Source organism: Citrus clementina, unplaced genomic scaffold, assembly GCF_000493195.1.
Source record: "Citrus clementina cultivar Clemenules unplaced genomic scaffold, Citrus_clementina_v1.0 scaffold_3, whole genome shotgun sequence".
In the NCBI taxonomy this organism is placed as follows: domain Eukaryota; kingdom Viridiplantae; phylum Streptophyta; class Magnoliopsida; order Sapindales; family Rutaceae; genus Citrus; species Citrus x clementina.
The window spans coordinates 43,907,937-43,935,436 of NW_006262339.1; the positions used below are offsets into that span (position 1 = coordinate 43,907,937).

Here is a 27,500-nt window from a genome sequence, read left to right on the forward strand (position 1 = left end):
GCTATAGCTAAATATGCTGACGAAAATATTAGTTCTCCTGCAATAGTTACTGGAATAATACTGTATCTTTTGAGTCATTATGTAATAGTCAGTGATGCCTTATGCTCTCTGGTATAACGGGTGGACATTTTTGCATCTTCAGTTTTGGAGAGAGGTTTCCTAGTGATGAACGATCCAGATAAAATATTGTTTCCTTTTGCAGGCACTGCTTGGAGTAGCATCACTTATTGCATTTCTTCTCACATTATATTTGTGTATGATCAACCATGGATTTTATGTTGCTTGGTGTTTTCTATCTTTTTAGTTATTAACTCCCCCCCCCCCCCCCCGCCCTTTTGGTATTGGTCTCTCTCTTCTAGGGTATTAGTGTCATTATCGTCATTTATTCTGTCATGTTGATTTTCAGTCAATGTAAGCACTGCTCATGATGCGCTAGGAACACACCCTAAGGCTGATTTCAGACCACTTGGCTCAGCTGACTTACCAGCTGTCCAGGCAAGACCAGCAGCGCAAGTCAGGCAATCAACGAGTGGGTCATCGCGAGAAGATTCAGACGATGATGAGCTTGAAGGAGATACAGAAACCATAGAGGGTTTGGACTCGGTGGATGATAAACGTGCAAGAAGGTATACAACTTGTATTGCATACTTTCATTCGTTTTGAGAGGTGATTTGTCCCTTATGATATGGACAATATGTGAGTTCCTCTTTCTCTTTTTCATTTCTCAATTACTATTCTCATTGTTAGTGATAGTTAGTAGGATGCCTTCATGACAGTGAAATATATTCCCTTGTTTTCCGGTCAAAATGATCTCACTTAGTATCTCTTTCTATTTTGGAGAGAGGGGGGTTTGGTTTTGTATGTTGATGTATTTTTTGACAATTGATCCTTTGTAGAATCTCCAATGCCAATGAATTAACTAGTTGTGAGATGTAGAATTTCAAATTTCTTTGTATGCTTTAAAGAAAATCCTTTTGTCAATTAATACATTGATGATGACTCAGGATGCTGTCAAATCGAGAGTCAGCAAGACGCTCTAGGAGAAGAAAACAAGCACATCTGAATGAATTAGAAACACAGGTTGTACTCCATGTTATGTTTTACATCATGATGCACACACTTTTCCTGTTTTGTTCTTTATTGATGTGATATGCATGGTTTCATACAGGCTGGTCAATTACGAGCTGAACATTCTTCGTTACTAAAAGGTCTGACCGACGTGAACCAGAAATATGATGAATCTGCTGTCAATAACAGAATATTGAAAGCTGATATTGAGACATTAAGAGCAAAGGTAACCTATTACTTTATTCGGATTATACAGCTTTCTATATTTTACATCATGTGGTTAAGATCCAGTTGATAGTTAGGATCCATTTGGTCTTGTGGTGCTGTGAAAAGAAAGTTGATTGTGTTTGCTAGATATGACATCATTAATAAGTTGATACAGTGACATATTCAACATGAATACCTTGAAAAGTAAAAATGGTTTCTCTTCGAGCACTACTTAAACTGCAGCATAGGAATGCATTTCCATAGATTGCTAAAAAGTCCCTGTGTAATCCTGGTTAGGATTGCAGTTAATGGTTTTAAATAACGATCATTTCTTAAGCAAAATTGATTGGACCAGCATTGTTGATGTGATAATAAGTCGAAGTATGTGCTATGGTAATTAGTATGGTTTTCTGAGAATTACAAAGGTTATCTTCATCTTCATGATGTTGGTACACCATATTTAGTGTGTATGCACAATGGTCTTGTTTGCAGAATGCATATATCAGCTACCTCGACAAACTAAATTATTGGAATCCAAAATGTGCTCAGCTGTCTGTGTACTCTTGATTATTCTCATTTTCACAAAATGCATGCAGATGTAATTTAGTGTCCACTGTCTACTCTGCATTGTGGTTCTCTTTGGCTGCTTCAGTACCTAGGCAGCTGCAACAAAGTGGTTAGCCAAGTGTGAAACTGGGCAGCTTGTGCGCTGACCTGCAGAAATATTATGGACTTAGTATTTTACTCTTTGGCACATAATTCCCCATATTTTTCTATTGATGCTGATGCTATCCTTATACTGGCCACAGTTATATATGTTTATAGAAATTTTTTTAGGTGAAAATGGCTGAAGAAACAGTTAAGCGAGTGACTGGGTTGAATCCCCTGCTTTTAGCCAGATCCGATGTGCCAGGTGTTGGCATGCCATTAGTCAACGTCCCACTCGATGCGTCTAGAAATGCTACTCATCCAATGCAACCAAACCCAAACCAGTTCTTTCACCAAGCAATTCCAAGTATTAGTACTCCCACCCCAAATCACCAGAGCTTGGACAGCAGTTTCCCTAGTAATATCCAGCTTCCTACTGTTGGAAATCCTCAAAGTGATAGAGGGGGCAAAAACATGACTGAAACATCTCCCTTGCAGCATGCCGTTGGCTTAGAGCATGTGCCACAGGGGGTAGGCCATAGAGTCAGTCCACCTGGGGCTGTGCCTGGCTGGGACACTGGACTTCCGCATGCAGGATCAAAGAATAACAAGCAGAGGTAGAATAAATCAGTCTTCCTTGTTGTCTTCATCCTAAAAATGGTTACAACACACCAATTGGTCTAAATTTATCAATAAACTATGCCCTGCACTGCACCTTTTTTTTTTTTTTTCTCTTTTCTTTTCAAATTAATCTTCTCTGCACATTAGAGAAGAAAATAGTCATTTTAGGCTGGGATTTTGGGAAACAAATAATAGTCGGATTGACTTTCAGTTGTAAGTATTGACAGTGATCAATATAAATGTTGCATTTTGTCCCTTTGCATCACAATTACAATGCCATTCCTTCAGCTGGCTTGAATACTTGTGAGTCAACGGTATCTAATATCATTGATGATCTATTTCATTGTTTTACTTGTTCGTGACTAGTAGTCAGTGGATTTCTTGTGTGTTTTTACTGAAATTGAGTAGTTGTGAGCCGCAGCGACCCAGAACAACTAGAATAGGAAGAAGTGCAAAAACATGGCACATTAATTAGATTTAAAAGATTAATTGGTACCAAGGCATGGTTAACTAATTTGATCATCTGGATAAGGGACGGGCAATTTCTTCAAACATTAGAGACTTTCAATCATGAGAGTTCCACGGTCGGCTAGAGATTATATTTTTCTTAGCTTGCATTATTATTGTTATGGACAATTTCCAGTGAAATAAAAAAGTTCGTTGCAAATTTACCATCACTCTCAACTTTACCTAATTTACCCGCTGGGAGAACACAAGAAGCTGAGCCATTCATTCCATTGGAAACACAAGTTCAACAGGCTCCAAGAACTGCACAACTCTTGTCAAAGCGATTGAAGTCGAATCAATCATCACTTCACGACGCACGGAATTGCTTGGGCTAGTGTCAATATGCATACGCAAGAATGCAAAATTTCACTGAAATCATTTTATACTCGCATCATGCTTTGTCTAATAATAATCCTACGATGCTTGACCAAATGGCTTCAAGTAATTTTATTTTACTTCACTGATCATTCACGTTCGAGTTCTGTAGAAATAGAAACTTAACAAATTAACTTGAGCTTTCCCCAATCCCATACCTTTTAAATAATAATAATAATAATAATAAAAATAAAATCCAAGAAATTTAAGCAAAAATGCTATAAGTTGTGGCTCATTTAGTAACACATACCGTCCGTTCAATTGTTTCACAGACACTGGCACATAAGATTTACAAACAGCATTGCGGACATGGTAAATAAAATAATTTTTGGAAAAATTTAATTTCAAATTATCCATCATGAAATGACAATCTTTAAAATACTTCCAAATTATTATTAAACTCCAACATACCTCTCATTACTCTTCCGGAAAAAGCATAAAAGATGAAGAAAAAATGGAAGCATGTTGATGAAAGACTTTGTTTTCTTAATGGCAATGAGAATAAATTGAGATTTACAATAATTTGAAAGATGTTTTGAAGATTCTCATACATCGAAATTAACCCGAGAAGGAAGAGGGGGGCGGCGGGCAGGGCCAGGACAATACAGTAAAACACTAAAACAGACAGATACCAGGAAGATAGAATACATAATTAATCTATAACATTAACAATATTACATATGCCATGCTACATCTAAAACCAATACTGAAGGAACCCGATTGAACTATAACACATCAAGTACGAACGTTCAGAATTCTTTACTGCTGAATTTTGGTGCTAGAGTGTAGTCCCGACTGAACTTTGCTCTGAAAGTGGGATTCCAGCCTGCAAAGTTTTATCCTTCCAAATTAAAGCTAGTTAGAGAGAAGATGAAACACAAAAACAATATTAATGGTATCAACATGCCTGGTTGCACATTTATAATAAATGGTGTCGGGTGAATTATAGGTGCGTGCATTGGCAAACATCCTCTTGACATCCGCAACAAACATCTCAAATGTCACATAATATTGTTCTGACTCCACTCTTTTTGACATTGTCCTCAGATCTGTTGAACAATGGACATCCATTAACTCATATTGATGCTTTTTGAAAGACAGAAAGCTTTACAATTGAAACTACCACAGTTTTTTGTTTTTTACATATAATTATCCAGATCAGTAATTAGTAAAAATGTGTTAAAAAAATTATTAAAATAAATCCAAAATTGTAAAGAGATTATTATGCAGAAAACAAAGTCAAAATCAAACTTCTTACCCATGGGATCTTTGATGATTTCGTAGTAATCGGGGACATCGCGGGCATCAACTGGTTCCTTGAACGGCCAAGCATCAACATGGTCATGCATCGACTGCTCAAAGAAAAAATCTACTCTGTAAGAATTAAGCAAGAATAAGGAAAACCGCAAGCATGCTTAGTGGTAAATGAAGTGGTTTCTTGGAAAACACAAAGTGTAAAGCAGCAAGTACGCTATCATTAATCAAGTACTGATGGCTTCATGGGATTCAACAAATTAAAAAGAAGAAACATAAACTCATCACACGTTAGCCAATCATCTATTGGCTCCACAATTAAAAGACAGAAATTTGCCTACAATTTGATATCTTAAAAAAGGCAGAATTTGATTGCTTCGAGGCCCATTTAATCAATGACCAAAGGATCATTAGAAATGTATGTCTCATTTGAAGGTTGTTGGTTCCAACAGTCTGCAAAAATTTAATCTAAACACCCGATGAGTCATTCATTCTTCTTAGACAGCAGTCACTATCTAATGAGAATCAGGGCTAAGTTAGTCTTCTCACTTGCAAGTGAATCTTGAAAGCTGATTTAAAGAATTACAATTATGAGAAACTATTAGATAAGCAAGATGTATATCCCGTGCAGAAGATAATTGATTCAATTTTGAATGGGTCAAAGTCAGCAGCTGATGCCATAAACAACTCCTTTGCGACATGGCAAGATGCTGCTTTTCAGTTCACCTAACATTACTCTGATAAAAGTTAATGGCAGTTTGATATAGAACTAATCACAAACTTGCCTTCAGAAGTGAGCGCATAAATGCAGTTAAATGCTTCTGATTTGATGCACCGTCAGTAGCAGCAGTTAAAGTTCTAAACCGTGAATGGCCCCATTGATCAGGAGTCCATCCAGCTTCTCCTGTCATCAGATTCATCACAAACTCTCAATCAGGTCCAAACTTTCATCAAGCTTAGGCAAAGAAAAACTCAACTAGAAATCAAATCTTAAGTTCTAGAAACTGCATGATGATGTTCATTATGATTCATCAATAATATGCATACTCCTCACAACATATAACATCACTAAAATGGGGTTGAAATTTATGAAGAATTACATTATCGAGTCAAATATTATCTAATCTCGTTACATTCCCATATGTAGCAGATATAATCGTGCAAAACCATGAGAAACTAAAACCACCTATTTGCAAGATGTCAAAGAACTTACTCAAGCCAGGAATGTCCTCGACTTTGATGATTTTTTTGGGAACACCAGCTTCTTTCTGAATGAAAAAGTTCTTGATCAGAGCGAAGTATAAAACATTCATACATTTCTTGCATACAGCTCTTGATAATCTTTAGGAGAAAGGAGATTTTTTTCATTTATGAAAACAAATGACATATCCTCTACAAATATAATCCCTGTATACTGCACAGGGTCTGGCATTCCATACTCTTACCAGTTTAAACTATCTGTGCAACGAGCCTGACATATCAAATTAATAAAGTTTTTAGTGGATTTTGAGGATTCTTCGAGTAATGCCATAATACCGCTTTCAAGTGAATGGTAAATTGAAAGAAAATGTGAAATCTGTTTTACACAAACAGTATAATAACTGAAATTAAAAAATGGCCGTGCCGTTGATCTGGAAATTCCAACTGGTTTAGATGTGAAATTGTACCTCATGCTCACAGATTCAATCCAATATAATAGTATTTGATAACCAGTTTTGTTAAACATAAATTTCAATACACTGTTGAATATGTACAGAATGAACTGAACAGAACCCAAGACCAATTTAGAATGCTGCTACATACCTTCTGAAAATCAATCCCAGGATAAACAATGTGACAATTGGAGAGCTCCCTTATCTTCTCATCAATTGCCTAGCATTAGAGGGAGAAAGACAGTAAATTTGTAGCTAAAATTCATTACGATGAGGTAAGAAAGTGCAGAGGCTTTTTTACTTTTCCAGACACATTTTGATATTTTATAGATTTTTGACCTGATCTTTAAGATGGAAGAGGATAAGTGAGGATGATATCAAATTTCTAAGGATCATCTGAGAAATTCACTTTAGAATAAAAAGGGCAGCACCATAGATGAAGATACTGCTATAATGAACCTTTGACTACTTCTATAAGCCATTTCAGACACAAAATTCAAGATTAGTTTATTAAAGCAGAGCATCCTTTTTGTCTTACCTGCCTCTGGCGGCGAATCATAGTCGATAAATCAGTGTATGGAAGCTTGGGATCAATTTTGCATTCCATAAGAATTCCCCCATCATAATCTTTAATATACCTGGAATGACATTGGGATTCTTAGAGACAATCTAGGAGCAGAAAAAAATGAGATAATACAGCTTAAAGCTTTAAATAAGGGTCATTCATAGCAGCTCCAACAAAGGACCAAAGGCTCAAATCCTCAAATGTTCTTTTTTTCTCTCTTTGCTTAATTTTCTCTAGTACTGACAAAAAGATTGAGAAAGATCAAACGAAAAAGAATAAATACATAGCTTTCTTTATGTAGAAGAACTGTAAATTCATCAAACCCATAACCATAACCGAAATAACCTACAGAACATAAAAAATAAACTTGTCCAAGTGTTTGGAGTTGAACATCAACATACCCTTGCCATCGATCTTTTTCCAAGTAAATCTCTTTGGTAAAACCCTACACGTTAGTAGATCTCATGAGTTTCTAAAACAAATTCTCCTCAAAACAGGTTAAGGCATCAACAAAATTGAAATGAAAGATTCTGACAAAAGTATTTCTGGAAAAGAAAAATCCTAGATTAATCAAGAATTTCTACATCCGGGTCACCACCAACAAATTTATAATTGTATTGCAAGTAACCACTCATAAATTTCTCAGCAAATAATTTTCAGTAAAAATAACATCATGATTTCCAAGAATTTAAAACTCAAACAAATAGAACATAATTATGCCTGCTAAAAACAAGTTAAAAAACCCTATAGCAGACGACCACACGAAAAACAGATAAACGGACCTGTTTAATAAAATAACCCACAGCATTATTGTCAGCATATGTTAGAAAATGCGTAAGCCCATCAACATCACGGGCATGCTGTTTTAGATGGTTCATCAGTCTGGTACCATAGCCTTTTACTTGTTCATCAGCTGTGATTGCACAAAAAGCTATCTCCCCAAACTTTTGACTGCCATATTCCAGAACTTTGGTATAAGAAAAAGGTGGGAAAAGAGGCATCATAAAAATATTGATGACAATCTATGAATTAAGTTGCACCATTGCCAGAGAAATATTGGGAATAAAAAGTTGATATAAAATAGATTTCCCAAGTCCAATTATTTATGATAATTACATGTGAAAATCGACATATAATGAAAAACTCAAAGATTTGAGAGCTCGGTTGTTGTTTTGTTGTACCAAGGCCAAATTATTGATAATCTCATATTACATGCTTGGCTTTAAAGTTTAAACCATGAACTAGGCTTACAGAATTAACTTCTGCTTTTGCTTCAGATGGTTTAGGAAGACATTCAGGCAGAGTAAACATATATCATGAGAAGGCAAGACTTTGAATGCAAAACCTGACATATGGGCGATATGTGATGCCACCAACAACCACATTTCCTCTGATAACCATAACCGATTTGTGGCTTCTGTAAATCCCATAAGAAAAGCATAATGATTATCTTGATAGAATATGAGGAAGAAAATTTGACATCAATATTGGATAGCTAGAAAACCCCAGCGATCATTTATTAGAAAGCAGCATGATTATTTCAGATCTTTGAGCTGAGGTCATGCATAACACTGTAGGAATCTAGAACTGATTTTGGATATGGATGTTTGAGCCAGCAGATAAATTCCTCTTAAGATAGTTTACTACTCAACACTCTAGGGATATATTAAATGCAACTGGAATCCATAAAAAAATTAGGAGACAGTCCATAGGATGAAATTTCAAGAAAACTTTTCCAACACATATTTTGAGCTGATATGGCCAGCCAAAAGGGAATTAGGCCTTACATAACACAGTCCAGAAATGTGTCTGATGGCAGTAGAAATAACCACTGCCTGTATGCATACTAATATAAATGTAAAATCTGTATGATTGCGAAGATGTTAGTTTCATGTAGCCCAAATTATATTATTCCAATCGGCATATAGTTTCATGTAGCCTAAATTTTGTTATTCTAATCAGCAAATCCTAATTTATTTTACTGGAATTGGTTTTCATCTTTCTGTCAGGCTGTCTAATGGGACATAATGACTTGCTTGGACCATCGCCCCCCCCCCCCCCCCCACAAAAAAACACCTGCAAACATCTGACTCAACAAGACTTTATTTATAAATTTTTTTGACAAAGCGAAAGAAATAACTGGTAGCGCTTGAAAAATACTTAATGATATTACCTATCCATCACAAGACGCACAATGTACTCCTTAGGCATGTTAGGTAGTTGCCTTGCAAATATATTCTTCAATCCTATCAACCTGAGATACAGAAACAAATACATGAATACACTCCATATCATACACAATCACATTCTGGGAACCAAAAAAATTCCCAAAATCTAAACATTGGCCCTTCAGGAATCTGTATCTAGTGCAATACTACACATTCTAATATACAAAATAACAGAATTTTAATGGGATTCACATTGACTTTGAACAGAGAAAAGAAAACATGAGCATGGATGTCCAAGAAAAGAGAAATAGCTACCAAACCATATGCTCATCAATACCATCATTTGAAAGGCATACGAACTTCAGGTTTCCAGCTTCCTCCTGAACACCATACGCATACCACAGCATGAACACCATATAAAACAGTCATAACCAATTCGTACCATGATATCAAATTCCCATTTTCATGAAGTAAACTCCGTGGTATTCAAATTTTAAGCAAAGTTTATTTTCATTTTTTGAAAATTAAAAGATAAAAGAAAATTCAAAAGACAAAACTTTACCTCTCTCTTCAAGAGCTCCTCTCTTGCACTATAAGCTCCACTAGCTTGTATATTCTCTGTAAAAATCTTCACCGTGTCTTCTTTACCTGCAGTTCCCAGCACCGAGCTACCGGCCAGAGCAGTGGACCCAAGCACACCACTCCCGGAGGTAACCCCTTCCTTCCCGCCATCGGAATTCTCAATTTTAACGGTCGAATTCTCCGTCTTTAGCTTCGTATTTCTTGCCGAGCCGACGGAATTATTATTCTCCAGGCGAGCCGCGGTGAAAGTACGCATAGAGGAGTCGTTGTCGTTCTCGAACTCGTCCTCATCGTCGTCAACGACGGCATCCTCGGAGTCGTCAGCGTCAGAGTCGGCGCCGCGGGCGGAGATGCTCTCGAGGTCGTCATTCGAGGTCAACGCGCCGTCACGAGTGTCGGCGGAGAAGGAGGGAGGGAATGCATGCGGCGCGTGGTCTTCAGACGCACCTGCCGCGGCTGTTGCTGCAAGCTTGCGCTTGTGAATGGATGACGTGGCGGATGCAGAGGCGGAGTGGGACGGGGACGGGGTCTGTGAGCTGCGGGAGCGGTTCGGTGCGGTTAGGTGAGCGGAGTGGGCGTGCGTATCCATCTCTCTTCAGATGGACTTGAATCAATGTTTTGATTCAAGAGACGAGTTAGGTTTTCGCAGGAATTTTTGGTTTTATTTGGGAGTGCGACGCGACGAGTGAGGTGTCACCATTTGAGGAGTGAACATTATTTATTTCCCGTGCAGCTTTCTAACCGCCTCCGGCGAAACATGTATTCTGAATGAAAATGCAAATTACATTAAATAATTTTTCTTTTTTTTTTTAAGATGCGCTAAAAATTTTAGTTATTTGTTAGTATTAGATTTAAACTGGTGCCAGCCAAAATATTGTTTACGTGACTTTTATTTATTAAGTAATGCCGTACTTAGTTATCATTTTAACATTTTCCCAACAAGTTGGTAGCTTTTGGTGATGCTCTACTAGTCTAGGGTGAGGTTAATTGAAGTCATAATAAAAGGCCGGGCGATTTCAAAACCCACTAATTTTTCGCTCTATTGTCTCTTTTTAGTTAAAGCTGCTATTATTTAAATGATTTTTGAAAAGTTATTTAATTAATTCTCTTCTCTCTTTTTCTTTTTAATTTCACAAATTCTCATCTATTCCTTTACACATACTTTTTTAGTTGCAAATAATTAGTATCATTAACTAAACAGAGCAAAATCTACCTATCATTTAAAAATAAACATCAATAAAATTTTATAACTATGAAAGTTAATAAAAGTCAATAAATTATTTTTTACCAAACTGAAAAGCTAACGAATATAAACAAAAATTATTATATAAAAAAATAAAATATAGATCATGATATACCTACGAAAGGCTAAAAAATAAATTTAAAAGAGAGTGAAATTGAGTATTTATTTTATAAAATGTAAGAGTAAAGAGATTGTATGCAATTATAATGGAGAGAGAGAAAATTATTAGTAATCAGTAATTTTAATATTTTCAAATTTTAAATCTTTTAGTAATGAATTTATTTTTTTAAAATATGTGTAAAGGAATAAGTTGAGTTCAAGTAATCCCACCCCATAATAAAAACTCTCAACATCCACGGTCCTATAATTTTTTTATTGCCTTAAAGACCTCAAGTAAAATTACTCAAAAGTTAAAAGGATAAAATAATATATACACCAAGCCTATCATGATTAATAAATCTACCAATTAAATTTTAATAAATTTTTATTCAAAGTAAGAGAGAAGGTTTCACGGTATTAAATTTGCTAATTAATCATGTAATGAAAATAAAATTATTGTGTGTAGTAAGTCGTTGCGGATAATCAGTGTCCTTAAGCGTGCAATTGGTGTAAATATCCGAAAGCAGGAGGAAACTATGCAAATAAAGTCCTTTAATCCTTTCATGCTTGTAAAATTACAAAATTTAAACATGATTTGCCAAAAAAATGAATTTTCTCTTCCTTAATAGTTATATCACTCGTTTTTCTTGTTCATGTCTTACTATTGTGCAATTCGATAAGGATTTTTTTTCCTCTCTCCGATCAAATGATGGCAGCCAAGCCGAAGTCCCATTAAATCTTTGGATCATATATGGTCATTTTTACTTCTAACTTTCCCTCAACAATAATTTGATTCAATGGCAAGAAAAAAAAAAAAAATCTTTATGTGTGAGTTTGAGAAGAAATAAGAAATATGAATAAAGGATAAAATTGGCAGTATATTTTAAGATTTATAGATGTATTGAGAAACTAAGTGTGAAGAATAATTTTGTAAATTCAAATAGTCCCACCTCCTATAATTTATAAATTAGTTCATAATTTCGAACATGTCGTTTCATTTTTTAATTTTCTTACACTTAGGTTTCGTTTTTTTTTTATCTGAAATCTGAATAGATCTGAATTTAGCTGAAGTCTAAATAAGTTTGAATGAAAATTTTTGAATGACATGTTTGTTTTTTCTTTTTCAACATCTGAAGAGAAAAACTTAAAAATTAGTAGTTTGACATAAATATCATTTTAAGTGATGCATATATTTGTTCTTCACAATTTATAATTTTTAAAGGTTGGTTAGCTTGGCATCATTAAAAAAAGTACTCATTGTTGATCTAATTTAATTTTTTAATAAAAGATGTAATTATAACATCAAAATTTATTATAAAGTCAACATTGTTATTTTGTTTTTGATTCATCACAATGGACATAATTTGATTTTTTTCAATATTTCAGTTTAGCTAATGTTATTATGTGAATAAAAATTTAAAGCAATTAAAAAAATAACTTCAAGAATAATACAAAAATATTAGGTTTATACATAATATTGGAAATACATGAATTGTTAAGGGTATTTTTGAGATTTGAAATTAAAATTTTCCATTTAGACTTCAGACTTAGGATAAAAGTGTACTTTTTCTATTCAGATAAAATTGTCTAAAAATAAGTGATAAGTTAAAAAAACTCTAAAATAAACAAATTTCTAAAAAAAAGTTAAATTCAGATTTCAGACAAAAAAATAAACAGCACCTTAGTTTATACACACACTAACATATTATAATTAGAATTCTATTGATATTTACAATCAAAATCTATCAAAACTATCTTTGATAATTCTAATATGGTAAAGTCTGAATTTTCACCCTTACATAATATTAGAGAAATATCTATTTAATTCTTATTAATAGAAAGATATTTTGACCCCTACCCCATATAATTAAAAAAAAAAATCAAATTCTAATTATTGTTGAGACTTGAACCCGTACACTCAAGCTAGCTGGGGCGCACATTGGGACACTTAGGTTGATAGCAGGGTAACAAGAGCATGGTAAATGCCTGTGAAAAGGTTCCAATTTAAGATTTGCAAATTGTGGGCTTGGGCCAGGCTTTTCCAAGCCCAGGCCCTTAACAGTGGGCTGCCAAATTTTACGCCACGCATTGGTTAATGAGCAATTAGCTTATAAATTAATTGTTGTCGCTGGCACTTTAATCTTGATAAGAGTGTGTGCCATGCACATGACAATATAACCTTCACGGTTTGCTATTTAAAATTTGTATTGAATTTTAAAATATGAATAAAAACTAAACGTACACTTTGATGGAACAAAATTATAGCATTTTAATGTTGTATTACTCTCTATTCCATCTTAGCCATTCACAAATTTTTATCTGAAGGTTCACCACCAGTGTAAAAAAAATGCAAAATATCCCATTCTTTTTTGTTTTGACTTGTTATTTAAAAAAAAAAAAAAAAGAACAGGTAATAAGGTATAATGACCGAACTTATTTTTCCAAGGCCTAGCATATTCGGAACAAAGACATACGAAGGCTAAGAATGCAATACTGGTCCACAGTAAATGTAAAGGATTTTATACATACAATGTAATTTACTACAAACCAAAAAAAGAAAAAGAAAAAGAAAATGTTAAGCTGCAAGATTCTTGTTTACCACGGATTAGGAACAATCCAAACAGGAGACGGTTGAATCTTGGCTTCATTACCCGATTCTGTCCATTTCGTGAGCTTCCGAATTATATGATTAAAACTAAAGAGGGATAAGAAATCTGATGTGTTGTTACTGAACTTCCCCTGTCCGAAAACACTCAAATCGTGACCCACGAAAGAGGAATTGTTATTGTAAATGATATAAAGGAAAATGATAAACGAACGAAAGCAAGACTAAAGGACGATAAAAATGGCAGCGTGGGCTGCCGTTTCATTCGTTACCTTAGTCTAATTTTTTTATTTATGGGACCGATAATAAATAATAAAATAAAGAATAAAAAATGAAAAAAACAGCTCAAATATCTTCGTTTATTATTTTCCTTATTTGAAACGCTATCCACTTATTTGTTTAATCCCCTCCACTCGTTCTCGTTCTCAAAACTTCGTTCCCTCCCCTCCGTTTTTCACACGTTCCTTACTCCGTCCCCTCCATTCTTCACGCGTTCCTTTCTCTACTCATCCCCATCACCATCCAACGCTGCAAGCAGTAACAGAACTCGTCCCCAATGCCTGCTGATGATCGATCTACAACGGAGCTACCACCAGCAGAACAACCGAAACGAACAAACGTCCCCTCCATTTGAGTCATCGTTAAAGTCCCGTTTAACTCTCTCTATCTCTCAAAATGTACCTGACAGCAAGCAAGATACTGCCCAAAGATTCCACCACGTACGAGTTTACGACCACAGGAGTAGTCATATCCTCCGGTCGCCCTGGTAATGGAGCAGTGACTCGCATTAGCATTGCAGGAACATGTTGCTTAAAATCCCATGCTTCAACTGTACCTTCGGTATAATTGTTGGCGAATGTTGATAGTGCATAATGCGATTATCAGCAGTGCATGTAACATCAGTGTAACCACTTTGGCTAGCTCCATTGAAGTTGTGCCACGTAACTTCTCCATGCTTCCAGAAAGCAAGTTTGGATTTATTGTTGTAAATTACAATCGCACCATATTTCTTCCGCAAATACGGATGTGACGACGGGGTAGCCTTGTGGAAGAAACCATCTCTTAACACCTCGATTGAGATAAAACGCTTAGAATTGGAACAATCCAAGACGTAATAACCTTCGCCATCCAAATAACCCACAATATCCGCAATCGTTTCTGGAGGAGGAAGGAGAATCCGGGTACTTGAAAAGGGATTCAAAAGAAAAGGACAGGATCTTTCATGGTCTAACAGAATGAGCCATCCATGGGATGATCCGATGCAACGCCACTTTCCGAAATCTTTGCATACTCTGTTCTTCAGTTTGTAGATTTTGGCTCTGTTTCTGGCTCTTCGACATTGAAAAAGCGGCAACCGTCGATATCTTCACCTTCTTCAGTTTCGGAAGGCAATAAGAGCCAAGGAGCCTCAGCCCTGGCGGGCATTGGATGGAGATCTTACAATCCTATTCCAGGAAGAACAAACCATGCTTGCGCAGATGATTTCGAGGGGTGACAATCGGGCTAAGATCGAAATCAGGATATCATCGTTCAGGTCAGACCAATTTGATGATAATATTGGAGTCCGCCTCTTCTTTGTCTTTGATGCTGGCGGCTAAGCCTCTTTTTTCTCCTTCCATTCTTTAATCTTAAGGCCTTACCAAATCATGGAGGGAAAACGCGCTAAAATTATATTTACGCTGCAATTGGTTGTCAACAATCGGAATAGCTTGAAATGCAATAAGCTGGAATGAGAATGACTAATGAGAATAAGAATAAGTTATTTATTTAACTTATAAGAATCGAAATGGAATGAGCTGAAACGAGAAAGGAGAATGAGAATCATAATAAATTGTTTACTTGAGTTATAAAAATCGGAATGGAAATAGATTATAATCCCATTGATGTGTTTATTTTGCAATTATTTAATCAGAAATTATAATTATTGTTAATAATATATTAATTAATAGTAATAATTATATTAGTTAGTTAAAAAAAATATATGAATTAATTATAATAATTATATTTATTATTATTATAATAGTGTATTAATTAATTAATTAATTATTATAATATATTAATTATTGTGATTATTTATTTGAAAATTATAATTATTAATAATTATGGTTAATAATATATTAATATATAAATTAGTTAAATATAATAATATATTAATTAATAGAGTAATTATAGAGCCACAAACTTTTGTACAAACATATCTTGTACAAACTGACATGACATTAATTTATTAATTGAATTAAATATTTTTTGGCTCACATAATTTATTTTTGTTATTTTATATTTTCATTCAGAATTAATGACACATCAGTTTGTACAAGAGTTTGTGGCTCTATCATCACTCTAATTAATAATAATAGAAGACAAAATAGACATTTTAAATTTTGTGGAAGGGCAAACTAGTCAATTTAAAAAATGAGAGACTCATTCCTAATTCTTGACTCTATTTTGCAAAGTAAACACCGTTAATAATTTTGATTTTAGATTCCAATTCCCTAATCCGTAATATTAATCTACTTTCATAGGGATGTAGTAGTAGTAGTACTGGGATACTATTTTACTATTCTATTAACTTTCCACAGAACCCGCGTCCCCCAAAATTGAGGGGTGCAGGATTCGAGTTTTATCACCAAAAAAAAAAAAAAGATATTAAGACTTTAAATCTTTTCCTATTAATGAGCAGGGATAGAGAGGAGAATTCAAAAAAAAAAAAAATGCTTTCAAATTTTAGAATCAATTTTTACAAAGTTTAGATTAAATAATTACTTACGGAAGAAATAAAGGTGTCCTCAAACTTTTTTTGTCTTTTCCTCATAAACATAGACAAAATAAATAAATAAAATTTTGAGTAGGGATGGCAAAAATCCCCACGGGGATGGGTACCCTCGGGGATTTTCCCCATTCGGGGAGGGTACGGGGATAATTTTATACCCAATTTTTTTTTCGGGGAGGGGACGGGGAAAATTTTTTACCCAACTTTTTATTCGGGGAGGGGACGGGGATGAGGTGGAATCCCCATCCCCTACCCATTTCCCCATTTTAATTTTTAATTTTATTTTTATTTTTAAAATTACTAATAAATAAATAACAAAATTATAAATATTGTTAAAAATAATAAATATCAAAATAGTTGTATGTTGGGAAAGTGGTCACCCTTTGCCGGGAATTAGTTGAAGAGTATTAATTGAAGTTTTCACCAACTGTTTATTGCTTTGATTATACTGGTAGTAGTTCTTCTACTAGATCTACAGGGGATTCTTATAAGAAAGCAACCAAATGGATGACAGGTTTTAATGATTATGTAAACAATGGAGATTGTGCAGTTGTTGCAGATGAATTAGATTCATATTTGGATGAGAAAGTTATATCTCGGATGGAAGATTTTAATATTTTGAGTTGGTGGAAGACAAATGCTAATAGGTATCCTACATTAGCTCGAATTGCTAGAGATATTTTGGCAATTCCAATTACAACAGTTGCTTCTGAATCAGCTTTTAACACTAGTGGTAGAGTTGTGAGCTCATACCATAACAAACTTCATCCAAGCACATTGGAGGCCTTAATGTGCTGTCAAAGTTGGTTACGAGCTTACAATAGCGGTATGAGTTTATTTTAATATGATTAATTTAAAATCGAAAATAAAAAATGTATTAGACTATTAATTATTCGGGGACCGGGGACCCTCGGGGATCCCCTGTTATTATTCGGGGAGGGGATGGGGATTCTCTCAAGCAATTTTGACGGGGACGGGGAGGGGACGGGGACATATGCAAAACATCGGGGATGGGTATGGGGAGATTGGTCCCCTCCCCTCCCCTCCCCATTGCCATCCCTAATTTTGAGAATGTACATCTAGGACTAACTTCTATTACGTATGTTAAAATTTAAAAAAAAAAAAAAGAGCGACTGTGAAATTATAATATGCATTTGAAATAACCAAATAAAAGATTTCATTGAATAATACAAAATTCTAAAAATTTTACAGTTACAGAAACTACTAAAAAATAAAAACTATTAAGAGTCGACAGGCCAATCATCAGCTCATCCTTTGCTCGCTCACACTTCCGGATTGGTTGATCTATAGAGAACATAAAAAAGAATTGATTGGCGGGCTGCATAATATAAAAGAAAATGCTCGCCCAAGAATCAAGATGCTCCCCAGTGCTAAGGCCTTAGGCACGGGCATCATTCCGTTAGTCTGTTCTTGGCCGATTTGTGCCACCTTTATGATTATTATACAAAGGCAAAAGCCCCCGTGAGCCATATTTTCTTTTTCCACAACACCGCCAATAAAGTACAAAGACTGCAATCATACAGCCAAGCGGAACAGCCCATCTGCTCAAGCATAAAGAAAAAATTATATATATTTATGCACTTGTGAAAGCTTTTAGATGGTCAGAAACATTTATTTGGTTGTCCACATTACAATGACTGCATGCATTTTATTGTTTACCAAATGATGACTAGGTTCCTCACACCACACAGAATACTACTAGTATGCTACTCGACTTTGCCTTTCAACATGTAAACTGAAATTGAACACAGCTTATTATGCCATTCAAATACTGGTGACAACTGCACAGAATTCTTTCAAGGTGTGAGAGAATATTTCATACCTGTCCAAGTCAAGAACAGGGCTGTAGACAAGTGTTTCCCAAGTGGACACAATGAAGTGCCAAACTGGGTTGTAATAAAGAGACTCTGCCGACCAAAACATCCTCGTGTATGTCTCTAAGAAGATAAATAGTACCCATGCTCCCATTTCAATCATAATGAACTTCAAAATAAACCGGCCCACCACCACCATGACAAGGGAGAATGCCACCAACCAATTGAAGAGCCTGTGGTTGTATTCCTTGATAAATAGAGATCGAGACTTCCCCAACATCTGCAATTTTATACAATAATATGGAAATGTACGTTCAGCATATTGAAGGAGTAAGCACTAGTAACATTAATATAATTTGTCATATCTCCAGTTTAATTATGTCTCAAGTGAAACTCCACGTAAGACGATGCAAACAATAAATCAAATAGCAGAGTTTTATTTCAACGTGCTCTCTAAAAGCCCAGAAACAAGAGCATTAGATCAAATCAGACTACAAACCTTCATCATACGTTGCTCATAGTTTGCTTTTGAAGGCCCAACACACTCATGAGCAAAACTTTGGTTGCACTGCAGGAAACCTGCATTAAATTTGGCCATGGAAGGAAGTCTGAGAACTTGAAGTTGGTCCATCTTGTCCTCACATCTAGTATAAAGTGACTCGCAGATCTTTGAAGATTGATATTCATTTGCCATAATGACATTCTTATAGGCCTGCATACAGTTTGGAAGAGTAAAAACGTGCAAGTGAAATAAAATATTGCTCCAATTACTGTTATTATGCATTACTCATGACCAAATGCCATGCGCCACAGTAAGAAACTTGAAAATGTGCAACATGCTAAATGGAAAGCAATCCCATAGATAAAAGTATAGCTCATCTAGGATAGTTGTTCAATCAAGTTCCCAATGATTTGATAGTTTGAAAATCCTTTCGTACACTTCTTAACTTTGTATACGAACAGAAATATGTATCTTCATATTGTTCATTTGAGAAAGGATAAATGTCCGCAATTAATACCTCCTGTATCTCTTCATCCAGTTGCATGACAGATTTCTTTGCATGTTGACGGCCGAAATGTTGTACATCAAAAACATCCATTGCTTCTTTTTTAGACCTTTCATGTGCATCTTGTAAAGATTGTTCTGGAAGAGGAAGACGTACTTTCGCCATCCTTTCATTATATAGCTTCAAACATCGCTCAAGAATACCCTTATTAAAAACCTCCACAAGAGAGCCTGTTGATGGGATCTCTCCTTTATTCAAGGCTTCAAGTATCTGAAAGGTTGAAAAATATAAATGCGTACAGCTAAAAGAATGTAGAATAACAAAGCAAACCAATAAATCCAAATTGCAACTTGTTTTAAAGGCAACAACTACAAATGTAGCTTATTACTAGGAAATTAAAATAGCAAAGCCCGCATGGCAAAGACACCAGTACATGATCTTTTGTTTGGAAAAGTGGCCTGAATATCCTCTACCAAGATTCATGCACTATCATAGATACTAAGAACAATCAGGTGATCAAAAAAGGAATACCAGCTATTCCTAAAGGACGTAGGTCTAAAATTACCTAAATTTCCAATTTGAGTTGTCATCAACTTTCATGCCTAATCCACCTAAGTTGATAGAAAGGTCAGGGAACTCTAAAACTCTCAATCAAACCATGAATGATTGTTAACCATCTCAGGTGCAAACAGAGATACCTGTTCCATGAAAGCAACAAACTCGTTTCCATTTAGAAATTTTCCCTGCACAATTTTTGGACGAGTAACACTAGCAACAAGCTTTTTCAATTGTTCCCTTCTTTTCACATATATTGGGTCAAGTTCTTCATCTTTCATGTCACAAAGTTTTGTTCGCAGCAGATGAGGCTGCAAGTTCAAAATCACAGGACTATTAGATTATCCAAGGAAATTGGTAGCATTATATATATGTGAATAAATAACCTTAATCTACACCATATATATATATATATAATTGTTCTCAGGTACGAATGTCTACATTCTTTTTAATGCGGACACACTTTTAAACCGTGCGGTTTAAAATAATTAGTTTTTGAATGAACTACAAAACCGTGGGGTTTATCCACGGTTTTAAAGTATATCCGCATGAAAATAAAATGAGGACACCTGCCCTAGAGAAAGATTATATATATATATATATATATGAAAAAGAAATATATGCAATTCATGAACCCAGATGCATGTATGCACACACGTATGTGTGCTGGTGTCATCATATACTGCCTTCATCTCACAACAGAAACATGGATCATTTTGGGCCCATCATCCCCATCTTCAGTCACCATAAACATTGAACAGTCAGATTGCAATAATTGTTGCAGATGGTATCAAAGAAGCTGTAGCATCAACAAGGGAAAAATTGAAAGTCCAAATTCTTGTTTTCAAATTCTTAAGGCCGAAAGATTCACATCCATGTAAATTTCACAAATTTTTTTCAAGATAAAGCAAAATAGGATTGATGAAGAGGAGGAACAAAGTGGTTTTTGGTTTAAATCGTTTGAAGAAGAAAGTGGCTATGGTTTTAAGGAGGTTAATTCACTCATAAACCCAAAGGTCCTATAACAATGTCCTATCAATTCCAACAAGGTTAATTCACACAATCAATTATTTCCAAGAATGAAAAATGGAAAGAAATGAAAAACCGGAAGGCTTGAGAGATTATTAATATTACAAACTAAAATCCATACTTGCGGTAAGCTAAAGGCTGTGCTGTTGTCACCCATTATAGCCAGAGAGTTGCGGATCTGGTTAACCTGATAAAGTTACAAATAGATATAATTTATAATCCAGAAAGATTATTTCACTGAAAAACAGAAACCTGAAGTTCAGATGAGAAGTACCATATCAATATTTTTGTCCCCTGCAGTTACAACAAGAAGTTTCCATCACATATTTGCTCTAAAATGCAGTTCTAAAATTGTAAGCAAAAAATATATATATTTGACATATGCATCCAAAAGAAGGGAGGGATGGGAACTGACCTTTATCATTTGGAACACGTTGAAGTGCATCATGCACCATCTCTTGCACAGATTTCCCTTCTGTAAAGCACCAAAGATAATATCAGAAAATTCACTCTTGATTACGCAAAATGAAGCATAAAAAACACATCAAGAGATGAACTCAGCCAACTATACTTCTGAATCCAAAAATTATCATCTATTTTGCAGCAATTTGCTGGAAACTTTAAGGGTAAAAACTAAAGAAACAAAAAGAAAAGCCTAGTGGGTATATAGAGCAATGAGTAGATTATTCAAAATCTAAAGCCACAAAAAAAGAAAAAAAATTATCTTTTTGGCAGGTGTGAGACAATGTTTAACTGGTATGCCCAGTTTGATGGAATGGAACAAGACAGCTCTTAAACCCAACTCCAATAACTCATGACATAGGACATCCGTTAACTTACGCAAAAAATCACGCTGGATAAGCCACACAAGTTTTGCTGGCTCAAAAGCAACATCTTGTCCCTACAATCATCCAGCCAATGAAACGCATATCAATATAAAACAATTTACAACAGGAGAACAAACAAAACAAATCTCACTCAAGTGACCCATAAATTACCTTCACTCTATTCTCCATGAAGTAATTGTAAACCAAAAATTGAATGAGTTAGTGCGGTAGTACAAATAAAAAGGGATTCAAAAATTAATAATCGCACGAAAGACAATTCAGTTAAGTAATATATTGAAATCAGAGCAAGGCAAAGGTGCAGACCTTCCATAGAATTCTTCAGCAAGCTCAACAGCAAAAGACAACCGTGATATGTCAGCTTCACGGATCTAACACACAAAAAGACAAACATGTTATGGCACAATAAAAATCAACTAAATTGAGGTAACTGCCAATTGTGGGCATAAAAATAATTACCTCACGATTTAGAATATAAACTACAGTCATCACCAACAAAACAACTTCTAGGGTTCCACCATCCCATTAGTACAGTTAAACAAAAAAACAGTAAATATTCTCGTATGTTACTGTGTCTTTTGATTTTACCTCCAACAGAGACAAGTCAAAATTTCAAGCAGCTTTTTAGTTTTTCTTCTTATGGTTGGCAGGATTCCAAGTCTTTTTCCAAGACTTAGCATCCAGTTCAGATGTTCAAATACGGCTTTATTAGATACAAATGAAGAACGAACAAATAACAATGTAGTATGGTAGCTCAGGGCAATGGGTTGCACAGAACATTATTAGTTTTGACATGTGCATGATATACATATGTCAAGAGACTTCCATTAGCCAGAAAGGAAACCGATATCTTTGGCGACTTTCGAATGCAATGGTGTAAGTAAGCTAAATCCACATTTTCAAGAAAAAAAAGGTTCAAGACAGACTAACTAACCGTCTCTGGCAGGTTATAAATCAGTACAGAACTCATTACAGTTGCCAGAGCAAAAATCCTGCAACAGGGGCCAAAAAAAACCAATATTAGCAACTACCAAAACAATTTCACGTAGAAGAGCTTAGAACTTACCGGTCATCATACACATTTGACTTCCCAATACTTTCAAACCCTTCAGTATCAAGGTAGAATACAGAAGTTCTTGAACCGTCAATTTCCATCTCAACTGGGTTGCCCCAAACCCAAATCCCTATAAGAAACAAATAGATATTATAAATGCTATCAAAGCAAAGAGTTGCATCAAGCACAGATTACCTTTTGTCTTTGTGTCACGCATATGTCCAACGCCAAAACCTGAAGCAGAAAAAGGTCATTTAAATCACAGGTTGTAGAATTTGAATCAATATTGAACATCTTTAAAAAAAACAAAACTAGGAGTATATACTAGTAAAGACACCTTCATCACAAGAAAGGGAAAGAAGCTGATTAAGCAGAAAAGATTTGCCGGAGCGGTAGGGACCAATTACCTGAATATGCATTATACAATCATCGATACAAGGTCAAAATCAGAAGAAATAGAAGAAAAAAGATAGTTTTACTCACAGCATATGCCATTCACAAATAAAAATTTGATATTGAGACAAGGCTATGGAAATTCTCAAATAGCGCTAGAGCTAAATGAGCATTTGTGTACACTCAAAAGCATCGAACAATGTGATAACCAATGTCACCAAATAACCATGTATGAAAATAATGATGTTCATTAAAACAATGATAGGTATTTGTCAATCATCATTTCTCGATTTTAGAGAGGGTAAGAAATTAAAAACAGAAGGGTTTTTTGTCAAACCTAGTTGATCAAATTAGGCAGCGAACGAAATTCCAAAACATCCAAGTTTGCACAAGGGAAAAATGATATCAGTTCCACTAAGGGCACCTTGCTTTGGAAATAAACTTAAATTATTGAAATTGGCTACATCTAATATCCAGTAACCTTGGCCAGTTGCAACTCATTTTCACCTCTTGTAACACCAACGTTTCAGCTGATGATGAAACAAATTTAATGCTTGTACTTCTTCTAAACGTGGGACCTATTATCAATCTGGACTTCGAAAAACTGAACCCACTAAGAACAAACTAGCATTGGAAACCAAAATATGCAAAACGGTAAAGTATCTAGATGGAATCTAACCATAATTGCAAAAAGTCCAATAAACAAAGGAAAACTATTCTGCATGTATAAGTAGCTAATGACTTCATCTCGAAACTGCAGCTAAAATAATTAACCAAAATGCAGGAAAGGAAGGTTTCAACAAATACTCACACTAAAATTTATTTTGATCTTTATGAGATATAAAGAAAATAGCATATTCCAAAAACATTTTCTGATTCAAAATTAAAAAAAAAATGCAACTAATAGATTTGAAAGAAGATGAATCTCTGGCTTACAGCAATAGCTGCAATTGGGTTTGTTATTCTTCGGATGGTTTCCAAGCCTTCTCTTGAAAGACGAAGTTTTGTATGACCAGGATCAGGCTCCACAATAGGAAACCTAGATGCACAAAGATCAGACAGGCCTTAAACAAAGTACTGTATGGTTGTGTGTAGATTACACATTCATTAATTCCAATAAAAGTGACTCCTTAAATGTTTACTTTGCTTATTTCATTCACTCACCAGGAATGGAAATGCAAGAATCAAACAGCATCTAAAGAATGCAATACTAATTCCATTAGATTAAAATGATTTTAAATTTCCAATTGAATGCACAAAGTTTTAAGCTCCTTTTCATCTTCTTTTAGAAAAAGAATTATTTATTACCTCATATTTGTCATTTCCTGACCTACCATTCTAATGAATTCAAATTGCCCACCAAAATATCCTATACTAGGAATTCACTGGGCTACTCTGTGAGTCCTAATGGTCATCACTCAAAGTTGACAGATTTTAGTAGAAACAGGGGAATCAGCTTATCTGATTTAAAAATCATACTTTAATACTCATTTATTTATTTTTTATACTCTATGAAACCTTTGAATACATGTTACATCTATGTCACAATTTCATTTAAGCTGCGTAATTATACTCGTCGTGAATTCCCATTATCAGCATTCAGGGAAAAAAAAATGATTTTCCTTTTTCTAAAGCAATAAAGCTATTCCTAACATCCTTAACAAAATACCATCACAAGCTCCTAGCTTTGCATTAAAAAACCATAATGACACAGATAGATCACTGAAACATTTTAAGCCCAGCTAAAAAATGTTCATCTTATACAATAATAAAGTTCAAAAGAGCACGTTTAGATTTTTAAAAACTAGTGACACCATAAATCAATCAAAAAATAGCTTCAAATTAAAAAGAATTCAAAAAAAATTGATAATGATAATAGCCGTAATTGAAATAAAACTTACGCTTGGTGAAAATTCTCAATAGCCAGTAACCCAGATGCGGAAAGGCAGAGAAGAACAGAGAAAACCAAACAACGAAACGACATCCCCATGACTGAAAAACGACGCAGAGCCAAGAATGTCAACTCCCAAATGCGGCAAAGCCAGTGGCTCGTAAATGCAACTGTATATAGAAAGCACTCATGAGAGAAACGAAAGAAAGCGGGATTTGAACAAAAGTTTAACGGAAAAGGAATGGGATCTTAAGAAATTGTGACAATTGGTGTACGTTAAGGATCATGCATCCGCAAAGTGTGGTTTTTGCATCTAACAGAGTAAAGAGCAGGGAACGGTTTTTGTAGCCAAAAGTAGAAGATTGGACCTCCAACAGAGTTTGGACTTTTTGAGTCGAGAGAATTAAGGACTTTGGATGAATTTACAGAAAGATCCCAGATTTAGAATCGAATGGCCTCTTGAGAGTAAGGGTATTATTGGAGTACGAGGATGTTACGGTGAAGCTTTCAGGAGAGAAGACGTTAGTATGTGTACGTGTAATGTTTTGGTTCGTCGGTTTAAGGTGCCCTCGATTCTGATGTGCTTGCGGTACTTGGAATTTTGAAGTTCCGCACCAGGAGGCTTCTTCGGTGAGTTGAGTTTCGATACCCCTCAAATTTCTTATAACACCACACAATTAAACTAAACTAAGGGTAAGGTTATCTTCACCCAACTAATTTTTTTTTTTAAATTCACCCCACTTTTAAAAAAATAATTGTAATAAATTGATATTATTTTTAAAATATACAGATTAAGAAAATATTTTTAACAATTAATCAATTAAATATTTTTAATAATATCTTTTATTTATGTATCTTTGACCACTAAGATTACTTTAAAATAAGTTTTTATTTGATTATTTAATCTTAATAATATCAAATGATCACATTGCACTCAGAAATATGTGCTATTACATCTAATAATTTAGATATTTTATTTTATTTAATTAAATCTTTAGACTTCTTCATTATTTGTATTGTTTAAAAATAATGTTTACTTATTATAATTATTTGTTTAAAGTGAAGAGAATTCACAAAAACTATGGGATAGGTAAAAATATCACCACCCTTGAAGTAAAAGGCATGGAAAATGCATGGTTCCTCCTCTCTCGTTAAAAGAACTGCTTACACCCTTTATAGATATTTGCCTCTTTCATTATGCTTGGCTTTTCTTCGTCTTCTCCTTTTTATTCTTTTTTTTTTAATAATAAGATATAAAGTTTACAAATCACTTCCATGAAAAAAAAATTGTATTGTCAATTAACTAGTTTTTGTTTTTGCACTTGTTGCGATTTCATTTAGTAGAGGTATTGTATATTCTTGTTATAGCCATGTCTACTTTTCAAATTTCTTTTCTTCTAGCATTATCTTAGATCAATAAACTTGTGTTTGATGTTTTTTTTTTCTTTTTCCTCTCTTTTTTTCAAAATGACAATCAATTTCATCGTGTAAAGTTGAGTATTGGGAGAGGGAGAAGTAGTTTGTACGAAAAGTGGAACTTTTAACACACCTCTAAAGTCCTTATAGCAGCCCTTGTGAGATCCATTTCCTATAATACATTCACTTTGATTTATAAATGGAAACATATATATTAAAAGTAACCATCTTTCCATAAAACTTATCTTTAAAAAAATATTTTTTAAAGTTTTTATTTATAAAACACATACAAATCCTTAAATCTTAAATAATTTTCTTCATATTATTTAATTTGTATCTCCATACCTCTATAATTTTTAAAAAATATATTTTTAATTAAATTTCAAATACGAATTAAAATTATGGAAAGGGGTAAGTTTGAATAATTTAATAAAATAATTATCATTTAAATGTTTAATTGAATTCCCATTTAAATTTTTTAAAAATCAATTAATTTATCTTCGTTATTTGGGTAATTTCATTTGAAATGGAGTGTTTTGAGGAATTTTAAAAGGTGTCAAAAGACCTACACTTGTATTAGAACAAAAAATAAAGAAAAGAAAAGAAAAAAGCAAGCAAGCAAGCATGCATGCATACATACGTACATACATACATACATACATACGTACATCTTTTGAAACACATACAAAAAAAAAAACAGTGTTTAATGTATTGAAATCTGTAATTTTTTATATTTTAATAACATCCTCTCTTTAATAATATGAGGATGTCCTTACTAGAAAATGATTAAATATATGAAAGAAACCTTTTAAAATTAAAGGGATATTATTAGAATTACTTTAATGGGGTATTTTGAGAAGGGGGATTTTACAAGGACACTTGAAGGGAGTCAATACTTAGCCCATCATTGATCTTATGTTGGAAACTTTTGTTATGGGCCTTGACCTATGAAGCACGGCCCGAAGCATGCTCCTTTACTCTTTCTATTACTATTACTTATAAAATCCCATTAACACCCTTCTATTTTACTCTCTCAAAATCTCAATACAATTCTTAAATTTATTTTAGTATTCTATTTAGGCATGTTATCATTTTACCATCTAATTTTTAT

The 27,500-nt window shown here is 34.3% G+C and overlaps 3 protein-coding genes across 7 annotated transcripts in view; 1 reads left to right on the top strand and 2 right to left on the bottom strand.

Annotated features, from left to right (window-relative positions):
* LOC18049372 (light-inducible protein CPRF2) overlaps positions 1-2,812 on the top strand; it is a 3,904-nt gene extending 1,092 nt beyond the window's left edge. The window contains exons 3-6 of one of the 2 annotated variants that reach the window (XM_006443875.2): positions 437-626; positions 1,005-1,080; positions 1,169-1,294; positions 2,113-2,812. In XM_006443875.2, the coding sequence (XP_006443938.2) occupies positions 437-626; positions 1,005-1,080; positions 1,169-1,294; positions 2,113-2,544 (824 nt within the window). In that variant the 3' untranslated portion in view covers positions 2,545-2,812. Of the gene's footprint in view, positions 1-406; positions 627-1,004; positions 1,081-1,168; positions 1,295-2,112 lie in introns of both variants that reach the window. The other variant, XM_006443873.2, reaches the window with a different exon arrangement.
* A 1,102-nt stretch (positions 2,813-3,914) lies between these two features.
* Positions 3,915-10,434, bottom strand: LOC18049373 (histone acetyltransferase GCN5). 2 transcript variants are annotated; one of them, XM_006443876.2, is made up of 13 exons: positions 9,628-10,434; positions 9,381-9,445; positions 9,071-9,151; positions 8,243-8,314; positions 7,680-7,848; positions 7,299-7,342; positions 6,871-6,970; positions 6,484-6,552; positions 5,894-5,948; positions 5,466-5,584; positions 4,685-4,778; positions 4,334-4,475; positions 3,915-4,252 (listed from the first exon to the last, which is right to left on the bottom strand). In XM_006443876.2, the coding sequence occupies exons 1-13, from the start codon at positions 10,234-10,236 to the stop codon at positions 4,186-4,188; spliced, it is 1,686 nt and encodes a 561-aa protein (XP_006443939.1). In that variant the 5' UTR covers positions 10,237-10,434; the 3' UTR covers positions 3,915-4,185. The 2 variants fall into 2 exon arrangements, with proteins under 2 accessions (XP_006443939.1, XP_024044576.1); XM_024188808.1 differs by lacking the exon at positions 8,243-8,314.
* Positions 10,435-17,517: 7,083 nt separating this feature from the next.
* Positions 17,518-25,619, bottom strand: LOC18049375 (guanylate-binding protein 5). 3 transcript variants are annotated; one of them, XM_024189950.1, is made up of 18 exons: positions 25,249-25,619; positions 24,984-25,143; positions 24,019-24,121; positions 23,027-23,096; positions 22,885-22,923; positions 22,702-22,819; positions 22,570-22,627; positions 21,942-22,006; positions 21,789-21,795; positions 21,631-21,691; positions 21,206-21,265; positions 21,065-21,084; positions 20,912-20,977; positions 19,905-20,072; positions 19,219-19,476; positions 18,699-18,911; positions 18,208-18,479; positions 17,518-17,926 (listed from the first exon to the last, which is right to left on the bottom strand). In XM_024189950.1, the coding sequence occupies exons 2-18, from the start codon at positions 25,070-25,072 to the stop codon at positions 17,785-17,787; spliced, it is 1,809 nt and encodes a 602-aa protein (XP_024045718.1). In that variant the 5' UTR covers positions 25,073-25,143; positions 25,249-25,619; the 3' UTR covers positions 17,518-17,784. The 3 variants fall into 3 exon arrangements, with proteins under 3 accessions (XP_024045718.1, XP_006443942.1, XP_024045719.1); XM_006443879.2 differs by having other exon boundaries at positions 24,984-25,619; XM_024189951.1 differs by lacking the exons at positions 24,019-24,121; positions 25,249-25,619 and having other exon boundaries at positions 24,984-25,064.
* Positions 25,620-27,500: the final 1,881 nt, after the last annotated feature.